The 21,790-nt window shown below is 38.1% G+C and overlaps 1 protein-coding gene across 3 annotated transcripts; it reads left to right on the plus strand.

Moving 5' to 3' along the window:
* The first annotated feature begins 198 nt into the window (after positions 1-198).
* GEN1 (GEN1 structure-specific endonuclease) lies at positions 199-21,221 on the plus strand. Of its 3 annotated transcripts, none has more exons than XM_014894954.2 (14): positions 199-2,540; positions 3,109-3,306; positions 4,789-4,975; positions 6,342-6,518; positions 8,700-8,810; positions 10,660-10,733; positions 11,228-11,319; positions 12,125-12,275; positions 12,395-12,431; positions 12,533-12,613; positions 13,393-13,523; positions 16,377-16,438; positions 16,979-17,122; positions 17,329-21,221. In XM_014894954.2, exons 2-14 carry the CDS (start codon positions 3,146-3,148, stop codon positions 18,714-18,716), a joined length of 2,796 nt encoding a protein of 931 aa, XP_014750440.2. In that variant the 5' UTR covers positions 199-2,540; positions 3,109-3,145; the 3' UTR covers positions 18,717-21,221. The 3 variants fall into 3 exon arrangements, with proteins under 3 accessions (XP_014750440.2, XP_014750441.2, XP_088018571.1); XM_014894955.2 differs by having other exon boundaries at positions 199-422; XM_088162445.1 differs by lacking the exon at positions 199-2,540 and having other exon boundaries at positions 3,168-3,306; positions 4,853-4,975.
* Positions 21,222-21,790: the final 569 nt, after the last annotated feature.

The following is a 21,790-nucleotide window of genomic DNA, read 5'->3' on the forward strand; positions in this document are numbered from 1 at the left end:
GCCGGGCCCGGCGCGGCTCGCACGGGGCTGTGCGTTCCCGTTGGTCCCCGCGGAGGCGGACCCGCTCCCGAGCCGGGGCTGAGCAGCCCAGGGGAGCTCGGGCACGCCTGTTCCTGTGGGCGCGGTGCGCGGCGAGCGCCGGCGCAGTGAGGCGGGAGTTTCAAACGCTGCGTGCGGGAGTCCGCTCGTCCGGGCGCTTCGCTCGCCGGCGGCTGCTCGGGCTGTGCTCGTCCAGCGCCAAAGACCCGTAGGCGCTTAAAGAGGAATTTGCAAATGCTGGAGCAGACTGCTGTCCTTCGGCTGCGCAGCTTTATTGGCAAAGCTCTGCTGGGGTAACGCAGAGAGAGGGGGAGAGTTGTTAAAGACGCCTGGGCTTTCGTCTTTCCTCCGCCGTGTTTTTCCTCCTTTTTAAAGGCTTCTGGGTGAGACATAAAGCATATGCTTGGCTGCCTTTACAAGTTACCTTGGTAATGTGTGAAAGTATCTCTGTATAAATTGAATTTCAGCGTTAAATGATTTCTGTAGCTATTTTGAAGTAACTGGCTTTTCTGGCTGTGTAAGAGACTTAGTAGAGCAGAATGTCGTCTTAAAACACTATATGACACATAAAAGCTTTATAGGTTTAGCGCATTCTGGCCTAAAGAGACATTGAGAAGGTTTTGTAGGGGTGTGTTTATGTTTATTGTTAATTATCTTCAGCGATCTCAAAGTATATGAAAATAAATCAAGTTCAGTCTTGTTTCTCTGGAACCTGCTATCTCTCTAGGGTTGGAGGCTTGTGATGAACGGAGCTCTTAAATAAAATCCGAGTAGACAGAATAGTTGAGCTATTTGTACACTAAATTCAAATTTAAATATTTAAGAAATACACTCAAAAAACCCAAAGATTGGTAGGTCTTGCAGGCTTTCATAACTCACATTAGATATGTATTCAATGGGATATGAAAAACTGAATTCCTCAAATAGCTGTGCTTTATTATAATGAAAAAGGCGGCCTCTTTTTTTTTGTTTAGTTCTCAATTTATATACTTTTTTTAAATTTGTAATCTAACCAAATATGGGGTGTTTGTAGTGTATTTGCCTTTCCTATTAATTAAATACCATGTGACACTTCATAACGATATTTAGAAACTGACTAACACAGTTGTTTTTTAAGAAATTGTATTGATGCAGACTAGAAGCCAAATGATAACACCAAAAAAATATCTCCCTTCTTTGTTAGGTGTTCTCTCACTGAAGCTGAATTAGTGTGCTTGTCTTTTGGGAAGGTTTGGATACTTCCCCTGTGCATCAGCGAAACTGATCATCCTGGACTTCAAGATTGTACTATGTAGTTGTATGCTTAATTTGTATTTTCAACTAATTTTATGTGCTTGACATATAACAAGTAACATATAACAAAAACAATACTCTGTATACATACAACTAAAATGAGATTGAGTGATTGTAGTAGTTAAAGAAATGGATTAGACACCTAAATTATGTTGAAAATAAACCTTAATATGAGAACTTGGTTTAAAAACAGCCTGGAATTGAGTAGCTGCCTTGCTTTAAAACAAAATTAGGGTATAAAAGAATGCACCTTCCAAAGGCAGGCTTGCTGTTCTGACAGACTGTGGTGTTAAATATGAGAGACCACACAGTGGCTTAGCTCCTCACGTGTCTTTAGCAGCACTGGTAGGTCATCTAGTTGGTTTATTCAAAGGAGCATTTTAATTTATCTGAGTATACGGTAGTGTCAAAAGCAGAAAGAAATACAAAACATTCCAGATTGTATTTGATTTTTATATTCTACTATTGGGAGAGAGGAAATAAATAAGCATGAGACAAACTTTGTACCATAAGACAGTGCAGGAATAAATTGGTATTGTGAGGGGGGAAAGTAGAGTATATGCTAGAGGCCTTGTATAAAACTGGCAAGATGTGAAAACCAGAAGAATAATGAAAACAGAAGAAAATTAGTGTGGTAATGGGATACCATAGAGAGTGGAACTGTGTAAGTAAATTTACGTAAGACAAAGGAATGCAGCTCCTAGTGGGTGTGTGTTTTGAACTGGTATGCATTATAGGTAGTGCTAGTCACAAAATACCAAAACATACACACGGGTGTGTTTCTGCCATCACAGTATCAAAAACGGGGGAACATTTGTTTGGAAGGAAGATTCAGAAGTCATAGTGTTGTGTTGAGAGTTTAGCAAGAAGTTGCCTAAATCCCCTGTAAGGGCTCTGTGATTGCCTGAAGTATTAAGTTTGGGTTCTGTGCCTGCCTTAAGTAACAAGTTGTTCAGAAATGTAACAATTTTCAGATAAATGTGGATATCCCTGGCCAAGACAGAGGTGCAGGGTCCTGAGCCAGATATGCGTGTTGGGCAGAGCTATTCCCCAGGCATTCAGGGCCAGAATAAAGCAATGCCTTCTTAATCCTATGTTGGAGTTCTCTTCCCAGATTTCAGTGCCAATCACTGCTGATTCCCTGCTCAGAGAGGCTTGGATTAAAGCAGGACAGTATGCCAGCTGGATGTTAAGAATGTCTGCAACCTGTGAGCAACCACTGCAGCAATACCATCTTTGTTCTTTTCCTGAGCTCCAACTTGAATTTCCCAAGCCAGAATTTCTGGATATTGATCCTTCTTGTATTATCTTGGAATGCAAGGAAAATTTGAATTCTGTTGTCATTGTAAATATTCCTCAAATAGCTTTAACCTACTGCCGTTTGAATAGAAAATTTTAATGTGAATCCTACCTCAAACCAGGAAGTAATTCTCTTAAGAATCCTATGGTTTGTTTTTGAATAAAACTTGGATTGTGTTTATGTAAGGCATATGTGAGACTTGGAAATGAATATTTTTCCATTGCTTTTTTATTTTTTCCTCAACTCTGTTTGTTTTTGTGTTCAGCTTATTAGTAATGCAACTGTTCAATTCAAATAAGGTATTTGGTAATAACCCATCTGTGAACTGGAGTCACTACACTTAAAAGACTTAGTTGCAAATGTTCTTGGCTCATAAAAGTAGAACTTCTAGTGGCAAATATATTTATCTTCTGAACCTCACAGTCGTAATACTTCATGTCATATTCTGAAACTTTTATTTTGTTTGGTCTTCACAGTTAAAATCTACCTTCTGACAACAAGGAAGCTAAAACAATGGGAGTGGCTTACCTGTGGCAAATCCTCGAGCCTGTGAGACAACCTGTCAACATGAGTAGTCTCAGAGGGAAAACACTTGCTGTTGATTTAAGTTTGTGGGTTTGTGAAGCACAGACCGTTAAAAAGATGGCTGGAGTAGTTACCAAGCCACATCTCAGGTATGGTATCCATATAAATTATTTGAGCCAAAAGTCTTGGAGCTGTATAATTTGGATATGTTACTTATTCAATAGACTTCTAAGAGTAAGATCTGAAATGCATATGACTGGTGTTTTGATTCAGTTATCACTTATGCTACATGTGTAAAGAGTTTGAAGTTAATTCTAAGAAGACCCCCATGTTGAATTAAATATGTTTAAATCATTCCTCAGGCATTTGAACAAACTTGAAGAATATAGATAGATTTTTAATTTAAATGACTTACCCAAGGAATGAACATGTCTAAGCATCTATAATTTCAAAGCAGTATTTTCTGCAAACAGAGCTAACAAAAATGAAAACATACACAAATTTTCATCAGTGCTTGTTATTGGTTATCAGTGCAGAACACTGAGTTACTGGATGGTGTTATACACTCCTGTGACTTCTGTTGAATTCAGCATGATATGAAATATCAGCATGATAGAAAATCTCAGCACTTTCTGAGAATAATATCTTAAAATGTTTTATGCTTACAAATCCAAGTGGATAATTAACTATAAAACTGGCAGCATGACCAAAGTCATTACATCACTCTGATGAGGATGTCCTGTGAGCAGTGCAATGGAAGCATCAGTCCAGACCTCCAAAGCAAGACAAAGGGTTGAACAGATTTTTACCAAAAAAATGTTTTCAGACAACTGAAAATTAATTTTGAGAATTTGTGTTTTCAAGTAACCTCTTGTATGGATTGACTTTTTACATCATTTGTGAAAATAGAACTAACCTCAAAAGACCAGCTTAGTGTTCTTTGCCAGTAGTATCTGTATGAAATTAAATCTAGCATAATGGTCTCTCCATGTCAGTCAAAGAGATGTAAATGTTTGATGTACTCCTTTTGAAAGATTGATACTGGAATTACTAGTAAAAGCACATGCTGTTTAATATGATGGCTGTTAATTTTACTGTTGTAGTCCAAATAATTATTACTGAAGCCTTGTAAAACTCCACCCCTCAGTGGTGCTGGTTTGCATATTAAATAAATAGGAATGGGAATGGTATCCGTAAGTCTCTCCAATACTGCAGTATTCAGTCACTTCAGATGTACCTGTATTGATAGATTTGGGGTTAATATTTGATATAAAAGAATCAATGTAAATATGTGTTTGAAGGCAGGTTTTGGATATTGAATGTATTTTCATTAAGCCTTTTAAGTTTGCTTACATCTTTATACCCGAAAAAGATCTTTTTTGTCCTTACATGGTATTTTCTTGGGAATTTTGTTAAGCTGCTACAATTTCATAATATAATAATTTCAGCCAAAGACAGGACTATAGATCAGAGGTTTGTTTAGCTTGGGGGCGAGAGAATCATTAGAGATAAAGACAATGCTAGGATTTTTCCAGCGGTAGGCTCAGGAAAATATAAGAGATATAAGGAAAATGTCTGAATAAATCTGTCTTCACAAATAGTACAGCTTATGGAACACTGCTTTATTGCAGAAACCTATTTTTCCGGTTCTCTTTCTTTACATCAATGGGAATTAAACTTGTGTTTGTCATGGAGGGAGAGGCCCCCAGGTTGAAAGCAGACACCATGAGCAAGAGGAATGAGATGCGCTATGGGCCTTCGAAGAAAGCTGGACCTGTAAGGACAGGGAGATCTTTATTTAAAGCCATGTTAAAAGAGGTGAGTAACTTGAGTGTTAAAGTATTTTTAATGTGATAGAAAGAAATCTTAACCAAATTAAATACAGGGACGTGAAGTAATTGATAGCTTTTGCTACAGCTCACCCCCAAAGGCCAGGTAACTGAGGTTCTTGTTAATAGATTCTTTCAGGGTGAATTAGGGTGGGATGACACTGAGTGACTGGTGTGTTCATCTTTTACACCTGAACCAGTTGTGTAAAGGAGGAAATTGGCAAGATAAAAAGCATTATCCCACCTCACAGGATCTGTTTATTGTTGGCCTCATCCAGCTCAAAAATCAGATTGTTGCTAAACAAAGGCTGGTTTGTTGTGGGCATCCTCCCATGGTGGGTGTGCACCTCGTGTGTCATACTGCATGAGAGGTTTCACCAGCACACACACCCAAAAACTCTCCTCCTGTTTGGCTGGAGGGTGCAAACCTGGCCTCAGCAAAGCACCTGCTGCTTTTTCAAATGGCCAATTGTTTGAGTCATTAACCCCTAACATTTCAGTCTCTCACGAATTTATACACAACAAATGTAAACAATATTTTGAGATTTGAAGTAATGTTCACCTTTGAAGTCAGGCCTTACAGCATCTGTTAAGTGTTACAGAAGAGAAACAGTGTCAGAATAATCTTCTCATTGATGTTTCTGTGCATGTTGTGCTGTTGTGATTGACACCTGTAACTCAGGATTTATTGCAAAATTTAACTTTGCTGTTCTTTTATGGTGTTAGTATCCATACTTCTTCATATCCTCCTGCCCCATTAACCATTTTTATCTATTCAAAATTTTATGAAGTAGAATTTTTGGACACTCAGGGCTTAACTAGACTGTACATACCAATTCATATTTTATTCTTAAATTCCAAAATAAAATATTTTTTCTGAAATTTGTAAGTATATATTGGTGTGTCTTGTACAGTGGCTCAGTCTTGGTAGGATGACAGCATTGTACTTTTCTGCTTGATATTCTTGGGGAGTTTGGCACCTGTTGGAAGATGTCTGTTCTGGCTCAGCATTACTGCTTGAGTAAACAGCATTACTTCTCAAAGATAAATACTCCTTTGTTACTACTCTTCTGAAAACATCCTAAATATCTATTTAAAGTGTAAAGATTTTTGTGAAGGAGTGGCCGTTAATCATGCTGTGTTCAAGTCCTGTAATTAATACTTAGCTCTTTGTGGATATTTGCTTTTCACTGTTACAGGAAATTATTTTTTGCTAAAGTAGTGCTTTCATTGGTGTAGTATTATATAGGCGCAACAGTAGCGGTTTTTATATGCACTTGTGTCTGAGAAAATGCATGCTAATAAGTGAATTTAATAGCTCATCATTCAACCTCTTTCCTTTTGTGTTCTTTTAGTGTCTTGAACTGCTGGAATGTTTAGGTGTTCCTTGGGTTCAAGCAGCTGGAGAAGCAGAAGCAATGTGTGCCTACCTAAATGCAAAAGGACTTGTTGATGGCTGCATTACCAATGATGGAGATGTTTTTTTATATGGTGCTCAAACAGTTTATAGGAACTTTGCCATGAATGCCAAGGTAATGTACTTCACCCTGTTCCACCTTTTCTATAGACTCTTTACAGAAATGTAAGTAGGAAGAAGGGACTTGGAAAAAATACTTAATGTTATTAAACTTACCTTGTAGTAGTTGAGTTTGTTCAAAATAGTATTGTTTAGGACAGGAACATTTTATTTGATTTACTGGTAATTCTTGTATTGGCTGTGAGAGGAAAGCTACTTTATAAAGTTCATCTGAAAGACTTGTAGAGAAAATACTTCAGAGATATGATAAAATCAATAGAACAAAAAAAGTGCACTAGAAATAATTAACTCTAAAAAATAATTAGGGCTGATGGAAGGTTATTTGCTTTGGTGACACCATGCTTGAGTTCTTCCTTGACCTGGTTCTTTCATTCAGCTTCCTTGTCATTTATCAGCAACAGTGAAGGCAAGCTCAGTCTTTCATGTGTACTTAGTTATATATATATACTGGTCACCATAAAAAATAATTTGAGTGTGTGTCTGTCAGGGGCATCTGTTCTAGCAAAATGGATCGCTTTGGTTTATTGGCTTGTGGGGGGATATTTTTGTCATGACTGAGGAAAAAGGCAGTGGCCTATGTTTTAATTCATGTTAATCTTGATTCCATTCTGTATTTGAGTCCCTTTACCTTTCAAATATTCCTTTAGCTTATGCCTAACATGTTAGGTAACGCTTTTATTATTTTTCTTTTATTTTACTTAAATAGTACGTTGAAATGTTGACGTGCATTTTAAAAGCTTCACTTCCTGAAATGACTTGCACAATGACTAGCATTTGATGATGTTAGTTTTGCCACACTTTTTTCTACAGGTAGTAAACAATAAAAACACCTAGAATCGAAGAATATACTGAGCTGGAAGGGACCCATCAGGATCATTGAGTCCAATGCTTGGTCCTGCACAGGACACCCCAAGTATCACACCATGTGCCTGAGAACCTTGTTCAAACACTTTTTGAACTCTGTCAGGTGTATCTTGGTGCTGTGACCACTTCCCTGGGGAACCTGTTCCAGTGCCCAATCACCCTTTGGGTAAAAAGATTTTTCCTGATACTCAACCCAAATCTCCCCTGATACAGCTTCATGCTGCTTCCTCAAGTCCTGTCGCTGGTCACCAGAGTGAAAAGATCAGAGATCAGTGTCTGCCCCTGTCCTTCCCTTTGTGAGGATATTGAAGGCTGCAGTGAGGTCTCACCTCAGTCTCCTCCAGGCTGAACAGACCAAGTGTCCTCAGCCACTCCTCACACGGCTTCCCCTCAAGGCGCTTCACCATCTTTTTTTTGCCTCCTTTGAATGATCTCTAATGGCTTAATGTATTTTTAATATTGTGGCATCCAAAACTGCCCCAGCACTGGAGGTGAGGCTGTCCCAGAGCAGAGCAGGACAATCCCTCCCTTGCCTGGCTGGTGATGCTGTGCCTGATGTCCCCAGGACAGGGTTGGCTCTCCTGGCTGCCAGGGCACTGCTGGCTCATGTTCAACTTGCCATCAGCCAGAACCCTCAGGTCCCTTTCTGCAGCCCTGCTCTGCAGCCTCTCATTCCCAGTCTGTGCACACAGCCAGGGTTAGCCCATCCCAGGTGCAGAATCCAGCATTTCCCCTTGTTAAACTTCATATGGGTGGTGAAGGCACATCTCTCTAGTTTCTCTCTCTGCCCTTCAGGGAGTCAACAACTCCTCCCAATTTAGTGTTGTTGGTAAACTTACTTAGTATTCTTTCCAGTCCTGAAATCGAATTAACCCTTTTGGTATCAAGTTGAGGATGTTAATGAAGATGTTGTGAAATGGGCTGACAATAGGAGCCCTGTGGAGCTCCTCGAGTGAGAGGTCACCAGCTTGATTTAACCCCATCCACTGTAACTGTGCCAGACCTGTGAGCCATTTGCTCATCTATCATGTAACGTGGTTATCCAGCTGTGTGCTGGACCTCTTGGCTTATTTTAGTTTCTTTCAACAGTTGATGCCCGTACTTGAAGTTCCAGAGCTTGTTCATGTGGTGTCCATGCATTACATTATAAATTTTAATGGCAGGTTTTTTTTTTCTATTAGACCCCTCTTATGGGGTAGACCCCTTTCCTGCACGTGTGGGTGAATAGGGGTGAGTAAGCAATCCCAACTGAACTCAGGGCAGTTCTTTCCCTGATGTAACAGAAATAATATGGAATAAATTTCTCTTGCAGGATCCACATCTGGACAGTTACACAATGTCCTCTATTAAAGAGAAACTTGGTTGTGACAGAGAGTCTTTGATTGGGCTAGCAGTTCTTCTGGGCTGTGATTATCTTCCAAAGGTAAGCAATATAATTATTTTTTATTTGGTGCTTACATTGTCTTGAAAAACTCCCTTTTAACAAGGGAGATGTGCATGCTGGAAAGCTTATGCAGTGCATGATTACTGAGATCCAGTAGAAGATGTGTAGTAAGTCACTGTAAATTCTATTTTTAGCCTTTTAGTAAAAGGCTGAAGATATGCAAAATGGTTCATGAACATCAGTCTTTCTAAGACTGTTTTGTGTTGTTCCAAACCTTCTCTATAATGGAGGTGAAGGCAAAAGTTTTGATGCTGATTATATTGAGCCAAGGTGTGAGAACTCCACTGTTTATGAGGATACTTTGAAAAAGTCACATACAAATGTGTTCCTAGCAGAGGGGCTGTGGAAAATGAGAAAAAATGGCTTTGTCTGTGCTCTTTGGAAGACTGAGTAGTGATGGTTTTGAGCTGTAATTATTAGTAAAGGCAGTTCTGGATGCAGTTTGGATGCATTCCTGTTCCTTTGTTTGTAAACATATAATTTACAAAGAAGTAGAAGTGATCTATTTGGAAGTTTACCTAATTAATTGAGAGGAATCTCACTCATTACTACTTCACGTTTTCTTTCTTTCCTGTAAACTCTTGGATTCTTTTTCGAGACTTTGAACAGAAGCTGTTGTAATGGCTATTTGAAAGGGAAAAGAAGTGGGATGATTTCCATACAGTTCATCAGTAGTGACTTCAGGCAATGGTTGCTGCTATTCAGGCTTGCCATGGATATCTAGTTATTCTTAAATAATTGTGTTGCAATTTGATAAAACTGTCCTTTAAACAATTGATACTTCTGGAAAAAACAAACCTTTCATTATTTTTGTTTTGAGTTTTTAAAATTTTTTTTCTGTTCTAGAAATCTTTAAATAGCTTGTTACTACTGTGTCAAGTGAGGGAGTAAAAAAACCAGTGGATAATCAGTGGTTATGGTACCAAAGCAGCTCCTAGCATGCCAGGTTCTTACATAGTCCTAAAATGTCACAATTGTGTGATGTCAGATAGGTCCTTTGAATTACTGCAGCTCAGCAAAGTAGATAAAGACAGAAACTTGTAATGAAAGCTGAATTTTGGTAGTGCATTGGGAATGGAGATTGGCAGAACAGATAAATGAGAATACCACACTATAATTGCACTTATTTTGTTGAAAATACATAGAAATAATGCTTTCCTTGGAGAAGCTGAATATCTGACTTTACTTCAATGTCTGACTGTAGTCCAATGAGGACTTGGTTTGAAATGTATTATTTTATATGGTTGTATGTATTCAGTTGTGCCATTATAGCTGAATAAATACAGATTTATTTGTAATGATGTTGTAGAAAGTACACTCAATACAATCTTTGATTCTTGGCAAAATAGGGTGAAGATGGAAAGAACTGGAAAGCAGTATGTATGTTATAAATCATAGACTGATACAATAGTTTGGGTCAGAAGGGACCTCTGAAGTTCACTTAGTCCAACCCCCCTGCAGTGAGGGACATCTTCAATTAAACCAGGTCACTCAGAGCCCCATTCCCACCTGACCTTAAGTATTTCTGGGCAACCTGTGCCAGTGTTTCACTTCTCTGTTCTGAATCCAGCTTCTTTTAGTTTATTATTGCTTTCTACTTCTTTCTTTGCCTTGTTTTATCTGAGGTGCTGTTGAGCATAAGAACCGCTTGCGTGTTACACTGGCAGTATAGCTGTAATCTGCCCTTAAACTTGGTCAAAAATATTTTTCTCAATTTATTCTCAACATCTGAAATCACTTTTTGTCATTTCTCTACACTATATAATAAAGATATTTTTTGTAATAATATTTTGTTTGTAATTAAATAATATTTCATATTTCTCTATAGGGGGTTCCAGGAGTAGGGAAGGAACAAGCTTTAAAGTTAATTGAGACTCTGCGAGGTCAAAACTTATTGCAAAGGTAAAATGGCAATTTACGTAAGTGCTTTTTTATTCAAACACTTAATAGTATGTACTTCAGCTCCAAGACAATATTTGTAATACTTTAGTTAGGGAGGATATTACCACATTCCTTACCCTGTGCTTGCTAAAGGGATTGAGTGTTTTGCTAGGCAAGTCTCTTATTGTTTTAAACATTAGCTGGCTCCTAGTTCTTGAGCTAGCAGGTATAAGTTGATGTATTGGAGTGAAAGTCGTAGGGACTGATGAGAATTACAGATTTTTAATTGGGTTGTGGATTAGGATTTGAGATACCGAATGCTTTCTATGTTTGTTATCATAATGTGTGTGTCTATGCTAGAAATCCAACATGATGTACTGTAAAAGAACCCTGTTTCATACGTTGAAAAACTGTTTCTTAGATAAATGCTTGAGAAGTATAAAGAGATTATTTTTCAGTGGTTTAAATATGAAAGCTAAAAATATTTCTTGATCCTTTTAACATCATCCTTTTAGGTTTGAGCAGTGGAAGGAAGAATTTCACTATGATGATAATCCACCTTTGGTTGTTAAAAGGGTAATTCACTGTTCAGAGTGCCATCATCCAGGTCAGTGTGAAAAGTACTGAGCTGTACTTTTAGCTTAATTGTTTACTTTTTATTATGGGGTGATGGGTTTTGTTTTATTGGGTTATGAGTTTTTTTTCTACTAGCAGTAAAAATGCTTTTCAGCTGCCATCTTCACATTTCAATACTGTGTATGTATACTCTTATATAAACACTTCTAAGGCTTGGGACTAATTTTCTCCAAATCTGAAACTAGTTTACAGCAGATGGAATGTTACCACAATGTTGTTGTGGGATCCTTGATATTTGCCTTTTTAACATGAACAGTAAAGACAGCATGTTATACTCTATATTGCCCAGCAACTATTTCTTTAGTTGCTTTAATTTGTCTTGCATCAAGAGGACCAAATCTCATCATTGCTGAGATTTGTGGCAGTGTTTTCTCAAAAAGAAATTAATCCCAAGGACCCTGATTTTGGTATCATCTTTGATCAGTGAACTCATTCAGATCCATCATTTGGCGAATGAAAAGCCTGATTCAAATATATTATTCAGCTATGTTTTCCAGGTTATCCCACATTACTTTTGTAGTTTTTTGATAATAAATTCCCAGCTTAAGATCTGAAACTGTTGAGGGAAAAATCTTCAGAAAAATGGAAGCCTGCATGTCTTTTTCAGTTTTTTACTATAGATCTATAAATGCAGCTTATGCACTCAGATCTGCTTACAGCTGCAATTCACATCACATTAGTATGTGTTCTGAGCTTTGTATTTGTAATATTGCCCTTATAGGTTTGGAGATTTTGGGAACCCCTTTTCTCCTCACTTTGTGTGTCTATTGCTATAGGATCTTACAAGGAACATGAGCACAATGGATGTAAACTCTGTGAAAGTGTGAGATGCTGCAAACCCAGTGACTCCAAACACGGCTGCCCTTGTGCATGGCATCAGTGGGAGCGAGTGAAACAAGCAAATGCAGTGGAGGACAGTATCAGAAAGTAGGAATGGCCTGAAAATTTAACTGCTTTTCCCTGCATTTGTATGCAGGGTGAACATGTAGATTCTCCATTTTTTCCCATTTGTCTTCAGTTCCTAACACATTTGTTTTTACCTGCAGAAAAGCAAAGAGTTGTGAGGGCTTTCCGTTCTCTGAGGTAACAAACAAACCTACTTAATATCAATTGTTTCAGTCAATTAGTTTAAATTTAAGCTTCTTGCTCTCTCTTAAACTGACTCTTTTATGTTTTATCTCAAGGTTATCCAAGAGTTTCTTGTGAACAAGAATAAATTGATCAACATAAAGGAATGTCGAAGGCCAAATTTATTATCCTTTCAGGTATATATCAAAATAGTGAATATTCAGCTTTGTAGTCTTTTACTTATTACTAAGAAAGGCATCTGTGATAATTTGGATCTTCATTGGTAATTTTACTTGAAATAAGAATTAAAGAATCTTGCTACTACATCTTAATATACCTCACTGTTTTGAAAGCCTAATATTGATGACTTTGGAAAAAATCAATTTCTGAAAATAGGAAGATAGAAAATTGGAAGAAAGAGAAAACTCACTTGTCATTGTTTTGTTTTTCATCGTCCAATACTGCTAGAAAGGGGGTGAGGGTGTTAATATATGTACATGAGCATTGTTTTCTGGGTAAGCTTTTTACTTGATTTTCTTTGGAAAAATCAGATCTCTTACAATGTTATATTTTTTGGGTTTGATGACAGTGTAAGAATGAGGGGTAGTAGAGTAGGTCACAGTTAAAGTGGCTTTAATGAAAATCATTGTCCCACATGGGAAATCTGTAATTTTCACAGCTCCTGGTAGAGCTGATGTCAGTCTGACAAGGTGTTTAACAACTGTCTTATCCCTGCTGCTGCCACCACACAACTGTTCCCTTGACTTGTCACTGACAGTTGATGAATGTGCCCTGGTAGGGATGGCTGTTCCTTCCCTTGGCGGTAAGGTGTTGTTGGGCCTTACACTAATGTATAAAAGCACCCTAGATATTTTAAGTATTTAGCCCAGTGTCCCAACTACATAACTATCTAAGCATACTATCTGACAGAATAAAGAATGTTTTAAAGTTTGGGATTTTTTTTTTATACAAACAGCTGTTTGCTTCAGAGAAGATGGAATGGACCAAACATTACGCTTGTAAGAAGCTGTTAGCACTTTTGACACGTTATGATATGATCCAGAGAAAATCTGGATACATTGACTCAAAACAACTGCAGGCAATAAGGTATTGTAGCTTGATTTCTTGAACTTAATATGTTTGCTTCTGCTGGCAGATAAAAACCACACGGCTTTTCTGAAAAAAAAAAAGGAAATATGGTTTTCTTCTATCTTTGTTTCAAGTTGTTTTGAATAGAGGTAAAAATTCAGATCAGTGCACCAATTCTACTGCTGCTCTACAAAGTAATACATTGAGCAGTTTCTTTCTAACTGGCAGTGCTTGTGTTCTCCTATGCTTGCTTTTTGTTCCTTTTCATTTGATCTGCCTAGGTCCTCTGCTCAGGTTCTTAGCAGACATGTAATTGAATTCTGTGCCTCAAAATAAGAGTTCAGGTTTAGAAATGCGCATCTGCAAATTCAGTCATAGTCTCTGCTTATCAGACCTACCAGCTTTCATTGTATTATGTGTCAACACTACTTTTCATTCAGGACTGTTACATTTAGGAATGTAAAAATGGCCAAGTATACTGTTACTAAAAATGGACATGCAGGGAAGAAAAAGCAAGATAAGCATGTAATTACTTTCTCCCAGAATATTTTCCCACCATCCATATTTCTGTTACTTAGGAATTTGCTGAGCCAGAATTAGTATTTTTTTATTTTGTCAGCCCTCAATGTAATTTATTTTTTTAATGATCTAATATTTTCTTAAACTTAAGTCGGCTTCTAGAATCTACAGTGTCTGTTGGCAGATCTGAACTTCACTTTGTGAAGGGAATTGTGACTTATTTTAACTTTATCTGATGATTTCGTTTCCCAAATGAAACCCAAATTCTCCCTCCCTCCCCAATTGTTTTATTGGAAGAAGGTTAGTCATTTTTCTGTCAAGGTTTTTAGACATGAATTTTGGGGCACAGGAGGACAGTCAATAGCAGTGTGATAGTATGACTTCTGAGTTGATGTGTCATAGTCTTGAATTAGTACTGACAGAGATGCTGATCTATTCAGTGTTATCTTTCACAAGACTGGGGAGACTGGTTGGAGAATGCTTTTTAAATAGATTGGCAAGATAAATTACCAGCATTTACCTTGATGATTGAATTCACTGTTTATAACACTTTATAATTTATAATGTTTATAATTCTCTGTTTATAACACTTTCTAGTGTTTCAAGATTTTAAAAGACAGATGGTGTATGCTCTCAAAGGGTTCCTTTGTTAACAAGTGTTTAAAAATGAGTAGTGGTTCAGCAGGATCAGCATGATCCTACTATTCATGCATAGGAAACTACTAAACTGGAGTGTAGATAGTCTTTTTAGAAAAATCTCATAGTGACTGACTGTCCCTGCTCAGTTCAAGTTCTATCCCTCCTCATGCTCTCACACAAAATATATAAATGATCCTGTCTGGTCATTCAGAAAATTGTCCAGGGCAACAGTTTTCTCTGGCATTATTATCTTAAAATCATGGAATCATTTAGTTTGGAGAAGTCTAACCATTAACCTGACACTGACAAGCCCACCACTAAACCATGTCCCTCAGTTCCACATCTACACATCTTTTAAGTTAAATATCTCCAGGGTTGGTGGCTCAACCACTTTGCTGGGCATTGTTCCAATGCTTGACAACCCTTTCCATGAAGAATTTTTTTTCTGATATCCCATCTAGTCTTCTCCTGGTACATCTTGAGGCCATTTCCTTTCCTTTCTTATCACTTGTTACTTGGGAGAAGAGACTGACCCCCACCTGTCTGCAACCTCCTTTCAGGCAGTTGTAGAGAGCCACGAGGTCCTCCCTGCACTAAACACCCCCAGCTTCCTCAGCTGCTCCTTTCACACTTGTGCTCCAGACCCTTCATCAGCTCCACTGCCCTTCTCTGGACATGCTCCAGCACATCCAGTACCACCCCTTGTGGTAAGGGCCCCTGAAATAGATACAGGATTTAAGGTGTGGCCTCACCAGTGCTGAATGCAGGTGGACAATCACTTCTCTGTGCTGGCCACTCTATTGCTGATACAGCCAGGATCCCATTGGCCTTCTTGGCCACCTGGGCACATTCTAGCTTATGTTCAGCTGCTGTTGACCAGCACCTTCAGATCCTTTTGCTCTTGGCCACTTTCCAGCCACTGTTCCCCAGCCTGTAGCACTGCAGGGGTTGTTGTGACCCAAGGGCAGCACTTGGCCTTGTTGAACCTCACAGCATTGGCCTCAGCATCAGTCCAGCCTGTCCAGATCCCTCTGCAGAGCTTCCTGCCCTCCAGCAGAACAACACTCCTGCCCAGCTTGGTGTCATCTGTGAACTGGCTGAGAGTGCCCTTGATCCCCTCATCCAGATCATTGATGAAGACATTAAACAGGTCTGGCCCCAGTAGTGAGCCCTGGGGAGCCCCATCAGTGCCTGGCCTCCAGCTGGATGTAACTCCACTCACCACCCTGCTCTGTGCTTGACCATCCAAGCCATTTTTAACCCAGTGCACCTATCCCAGCCATGAGCAGCCAGTTTCCCCAGAAGAAAGCTGTGGGACATAGCATCAAAGGTTTTACTAAAGTCTAGGCACACAACATCCACAGCCTTTCCCTCATCCCCTTGAGTGGGTCACCCTATTGAAGAAGGAGATCAGGTTGGTCAAGCAGGACCTGCCTTTCAGGGAGGTCAGCTGAAGATACCAAACTAATGTTTGTAGGAGACTGCATTATGTTTGTCTGTTATTTTGTGTGAATACTCTTCTGAGTGGCAAATAAAATTGCTTCAGTGCTCAAACCTATACTCCAGATTTTACTGTATACAAAGTAGTGTATTTTTTAAAAAGGTATAGTAATTTCAATTTTACGAAAAGACTTTTTTCTCTGAATCATTACAAATTAGAATATTGAAATATTTTTAGATTTAAGTAATTTAATGGACTTTCTCTTCTTACAGGATTGTTAAGACACGTGTTAAAAATGGAATTCCTTGTTTTGAAATTGAATGGCAAAAACCAGGTGGGTCTGGTTTCTATGTACATTATGGAACAAAATAGTTCATAGAAAAAGATAAGATCAAGATTTAAAGAGGACGAGAGTTTGGCAACACTCTGAGGCAATGGAATGTGGGCGAGACTGGAAACTGTTCTGTGGAAATAACAGGAAATGTGCATCAAATTTCACATACCCTGAAAGAAGAAGCAATGCTTTAAAGAAAAAAAAATTATCTAAAAAGCAAGGGACTCAGTCTTCAGCTGCTTTTTCTGGTACATGTTCGTAAGACCTGAACTGTGTATTTCATACCTTATTTTACTATGTACCTGAAGTTGTCACTATTTACTAGCTAGAAAATTTTCAGTGCTTCCAGACTCCTCCCTGTAGTGTGTCCATTTATGCCAGAAGACTGGCAGGAAGAAAAAGACTTTAGTTGTAGATAAATCTCAAATATCATACTATTGACTTTTTATGTACCGACATTGTACTCAAATCTTTGCTGTTTGTTTTTTCATTCCTTACATGTGTATATTCATGTTAAAAATACATTGATTATTTTTTCAGAGCATTATGTTGATCCAGAAGATGAGCCTGTGAAGTTGTTTGTAGTCACACTAGAAGAAGAGTCTTTGTTTCAGGCTGCTTATCCTGATGTTGTTGCCCTTCATCAAGTGGAAAAGGCAGAAGTTCTTCAGAAGAAACAGAAAAGTAAGTCAACAAGCTTATTTCTTATGATTTGTGTCTTGCCAGAATGCAAAAAAAACTTCTCCCATTCTTGAACAATATCATGCCAAAAGAAGATTAAGTCATGATGCCTCACAGGGATATGCAAGTATTCTACACTTTTGCACTAAGAAATATGAGCTGTGATTTACATGCTATTCAAAGGGCACTTTTTTTATTTTTCTTTTCAGAAAAGAAAGACAGACCAGAAGAAAAGGTATTACCAAATGCTTATGATGAAGTTACCAGTCTTCTGTCTCAAATGAATTTAAAGCCTACATACAGAATTCTTCCTGGGCAGCAGACCATGTCAGATACAAAAGCTCCAGATCAGACACAGCAGAGAAGTATTGGATCAAAAGATGTAGCATTGCCTTCAGCTTCCTGCACATCAACTGTTCATGTGTCAGCATCAGCAGCTGCTCTTGCTGCCTCATCTGCGCCCTCACAGTGCACAAAGTGTTCAGGGATATCATCCTCTTCCTCTGTACCAGCTGGTCTGCAACTGAGCAGTACTGATGGGAAAGGAACCTCCTTCAGCACTTCACCGGCCTGTGGAGGTGATGACTGTGATCCAGCAGCTGACTTAACCACATGCATAAAACACTCACATCCACTAAGTCATGAAACAGTAAGAAACAGCTCAGAGTATTCTGATGTTACACAGACTGATGTGCATTCTGGTAGTGAAGATGATTTGTTCTCAAATGATGCTATGGAACAACTTCAGGAGTGGTCTTTGAGCGAGCGAATACTTAAGAAGGCTCCCATTCCATCACAGCCTTTGTCTGAAGATGTAGTGCAACTGGAGTCTTTGAATTGTTTTAAACAATCAAAAGAAACATTGAATCCTGATAGAAATCATGTCTCTTCCTCATGTCAGTTAAATAACCTTGTGCAGGAAAGTAAAAATGTTCTATCAGAAAACTCTGCAAGTGAATCCAGTGTACGTATCTATCAAGATGCATACAAAAAAGCTGACATGGTGAAAAAAGACCCCTATATAAGTGGTGCAGCATGTCTAGCCTTCGGTGGGCAAACAACAGAGACACTTCATCCTGGGTGTGAAATGCTTCCAGCATCTCAAAAGCCAGCAGATGCAACTGGCTGTCACATTAAAGAAGCTTGTATTGAAACTACTTGGAAAGCTTCTTTTAAAAAGAGTGTCTGTCAGAACAGATGCTCTTCTAGTGAAGACAGTGATGATGGGCACATGGATAAAATCCTGGTTTATGAGCAGCAGAAAAGGCAACTGAACCCTGGCCAGTTTAAAAAATATTTTACAAAGAAAAAGAGCAGCGTTGTTACTAGCAAAAGGACAAATGGTGACTCAGCCCTTACAATTAAAGGGAAGAAGAAAACGACCAATTTAAAGGAAGCTGTTAATAGTTTCTCAGTGCAGGTATCTCTAAAACCATCCTCTACAGAGGAAATTAATTGTTCCCAAAGTCCAGAGCAATCAATTGAAATATTGGGTTCTCCTACACAGCAAGACAAAAGTGCTGTTCTCACTTATGCGTGGGCAGACAGTCCCCTTCCCCTGTCTGAAAGACTGAAAGGAAGAATCAAAATCAATTAGATTCTCCATAAAATAAATTATGATAGCAATTATGAATTATCAGTTAACTATCAGTTAACTGTCAGCTCTTGAGTTCTTTCTCAAAGTTTCTGCAGTATGTATCAATTTTATGTGGACAGTTTTAATGACTAGGAGGTGCTGTCACTGGAGCTGAAGTTTGAAACTAAAATGTTAACAAAAGTACCAGTTGATTGTAGGCAAGTACCAGTCCTTCTGGATGTGTTTATATTCTAAACTTCTTACATAAGCATCAGGATACAGTATACAAGGATGAGGGAGATTTATTTAAGGTTTTTTTATTTTCCCAACCAATTGTGCAGATTTTGTGTATAGCTATTAGTCTTGCTTATACAAACACTTAATAGAACAGTGCCTGCAGTGCTGTTGGATTCTCCTAATAAGACAAAGTGATGCAGCATTTTTAAATTGAAATTCTCCATTCTCCTCCACTAATTTAATTTTGCAAGTTTTGAAATGGGTTTTGAAATCCTGTGTTTCTGGTTGTGTTGACCATCTCTGAAGGACCAGATAGGGACACACAGCAGATGTACCTTGCAGGGTAGCTAAATTTATATCTGTCATGCCCCATAATAAGCTGTTCTTCAGGGATGTGTCTCTTCCAAAGAATGGAATAAGCCATGTAAGGATACTCTGGTGTTGTAGCTGTCATATCTAATATTTAAGGAAATTTGATGACTGTTTTTATTAAATATAATTAAATTTAAATTTAATTAGGGCATTTTTTTCATAAAGAAGGTTGAAATCCCATCTAACATTCACTTCAATTCATAATAGAGTGAAAACTAAGTTGCAGAAAATCTATTGCAAGTTTTTTGAATAATACCATGTTTGGGGTTTTTTAAAAAGGAGAAACTTGAGTACAATTATAAATGTGAAGACGCTCTTCCTACCTCTTTATTATAGGAGCAATCTGTTCATATAACAAAAGAAAATTGTCTTCAACAGTTGCCTGTTGCAGGAATGCCTCCTTGCATGTATTTAGATGTTTGCAACTTTTTCTGTGCACCAGCCAGAAAGAAGACAACTCTTGCCAAGATATATTTTTAACAAGAGAAATTTAGAATATCTGTGCCTTAGTGAAAATGTCAGTTCTTCATAATGGTCAAGGACCAAGTTTGGAAGCTGAATTCCAGATGTGTTTAGGGAAGATATAGGTAGCCTATAGCTAATACAGTCTGTAATTGGCCAAAATGGTAGTTTCTTAGTTTATTCTATGGGAAAATGGAAAATTTGTATTTATAATTGATTTTGCAAATGAGAAATGCATTCTGGAAATGAGAAAAAAATCAGAAATATTGGAAACTTTTTTCAGTTTTGAAGATGGTCTTTGTCTTCTGGAGGCTCTTATGCGCCCAGTGGATGTGAGAGGGTAGCTGGAAGAATAGTGTGAAGGAGAATGAGTCACCTGGGAATTTTAAAGGGAGAGATTCATAGCATGACAGAATGGTTTGGGTTGGAGGGGACCTTAAAATCATCTGGTTCCAACCCCATGTCATGGGCAGAGAACCATTCCTTTTACAGTGATCAGTAATGGAGAGATCTGAGTGGGTTTTTTTGTGGAAAAACATTGTTCTTGGTTACATATGTTCTTTCTGTTTTTATCTTGCTGATGATTTTGAATACTGGAAGTTGAAATCAAGGGTTTAAATCTTCCTTAATAAAAACGCCAACATCATGTGAATACACTCACTTTTGTTCCCTCCCAGGGTATGGGAATGTGCTCTGTTGTTGGGAGGATCATTCCATTTCACCCACAGTGTGTGGATTTTTGTGGTTTAGAGCTTTCTTTAGAACTGGGGGGCCAGAGTGGTTTTTGGAGGGAATTTTCTTTGTTTTCTAAATCTTCTTGAGATGACTGCTTTAATGGATGAGGAGATGAAAATACTGTGTCAGAATTGTGACAAGTTCATATTTTGTGGATGATGGAAGTCAGAAATGAGATATAAGATATTAAGAACTGCAGAGGAAAAAATATTGTGTTGGTGTTTTTTCCTGCTATTTAATTGGGTTTCACAAGTACAGTTCAAGCATGAAAAGCAGAAAAATTTCAATTTGTTCATATGTGCATCCAAATTTTGTGCCAATTTTCTGCCACTACTTTAGAAGCAGCAATAGATGTGGAGAAAAAAAACCCAACTATGTAGAATGCTCCCTCTATTTAGGCTGTAGCTGCTTATTGCAGTAAATAAAAACATTTATCATTGGGGGTGAGTGTTGCTTGAATTAAACTTGTGATTCATTACAGAAGGGTAATTAGTTTTAAGTTTTTTTTTTTGTTTCTCATCTTTATGTAATTTACTCAATCTAAAGATTAGGGATGATTTTTCTTTGGAGCTTTTTACTGTGCTGACTGCTTTGCAAATTCTCAGAGTTGTGAGAATGATGTTTAAATAAATTGAGGGGATGTAACGTAACTTTCTTCTGCAGGGAATGTTTGTTAAACTGCCTGTCAGAATAAACCAACTGATACATAAACCTCATGAACCTGACTAGATTTTCATTTATCATCTGTTCTGATCTGTCCAATAGGGTCTACTTATACAAAGTAATAAAAATGTAGCTACTGTGGAGGTGGGTAAGGGGCTTATCCTTAAAGTCTTTCCTGAAAAGTTTTCTGCACGACCGCTGTCCTAGCCTGAGTACTTTACCTGATCTATCACTCTTGCTGGCATCCCTCTAGCTTGGATGATGCTCACAGAGATACAGAGCAAAGCCATAGGTTCTGTCTTAACAGTGTAAATATTATTTCCACTTATAAACAGTATTAAACATTAAATGCAGCTCATTTGTTCATCATAGCTTGACAAATTGAAACATTTATTTGGCATTCCTTAGCATTGTAACTCACTATTTCATGTCCACAATTAACAAGAAAGGAAAATAAATGCTGTTTACATGGAATATATAAATAGAGAGCTAGAAAAAAACTTTAAAAGATCACCTTTCAATGTCTCTGTGTCCCATTGTCATTTTTCCATTGGTACAGATTATTGAAATGCTTTTCTAGATGTGAACCTGCCTAACAAACACAAAATTTGATGAACACGATAAAT

This window comes from Sturnus vulgaris, chromosome 3 (genome assembly GCF_052056855.1).
Source record: "Sturnus vulgaris isolate bStuVul1 chromosome 3, bStuVul1.hap1, whole genome shotgun sequence".
NCBI classification, from domain to species: Eukaryota; Metazoa; Chordata; class Aves; order Passeriformes; family Sturnidae; genus Sturnus; species Sturnus vulgaris.

Excerpts from the sequence above, each read along its gene's own strand:
- GEN1 (XM_014894954.2), top strand. The coding sequence starts at position 3,146 with ATGGGAGTGGCTTACCTGTGGCAAATCCTCGAGCCTGTGAGACAACCT. Across the intron at positions 11,320-12,124 it reads TTCAGAGTGCCATCATCCAG|GATCTTACAAGGAACATGAG; the intron begins GTCAGTGTGAAA and ends CTATTGCTATAG. Across the intron at positions 17,123-17,328 it reads TCTTCAGAAGAAACAGAAAA|AAAAGAAAGACAGACCAGAA; the intron begins GTAAGTCAACAA and ends TTTTCTTTTCAG.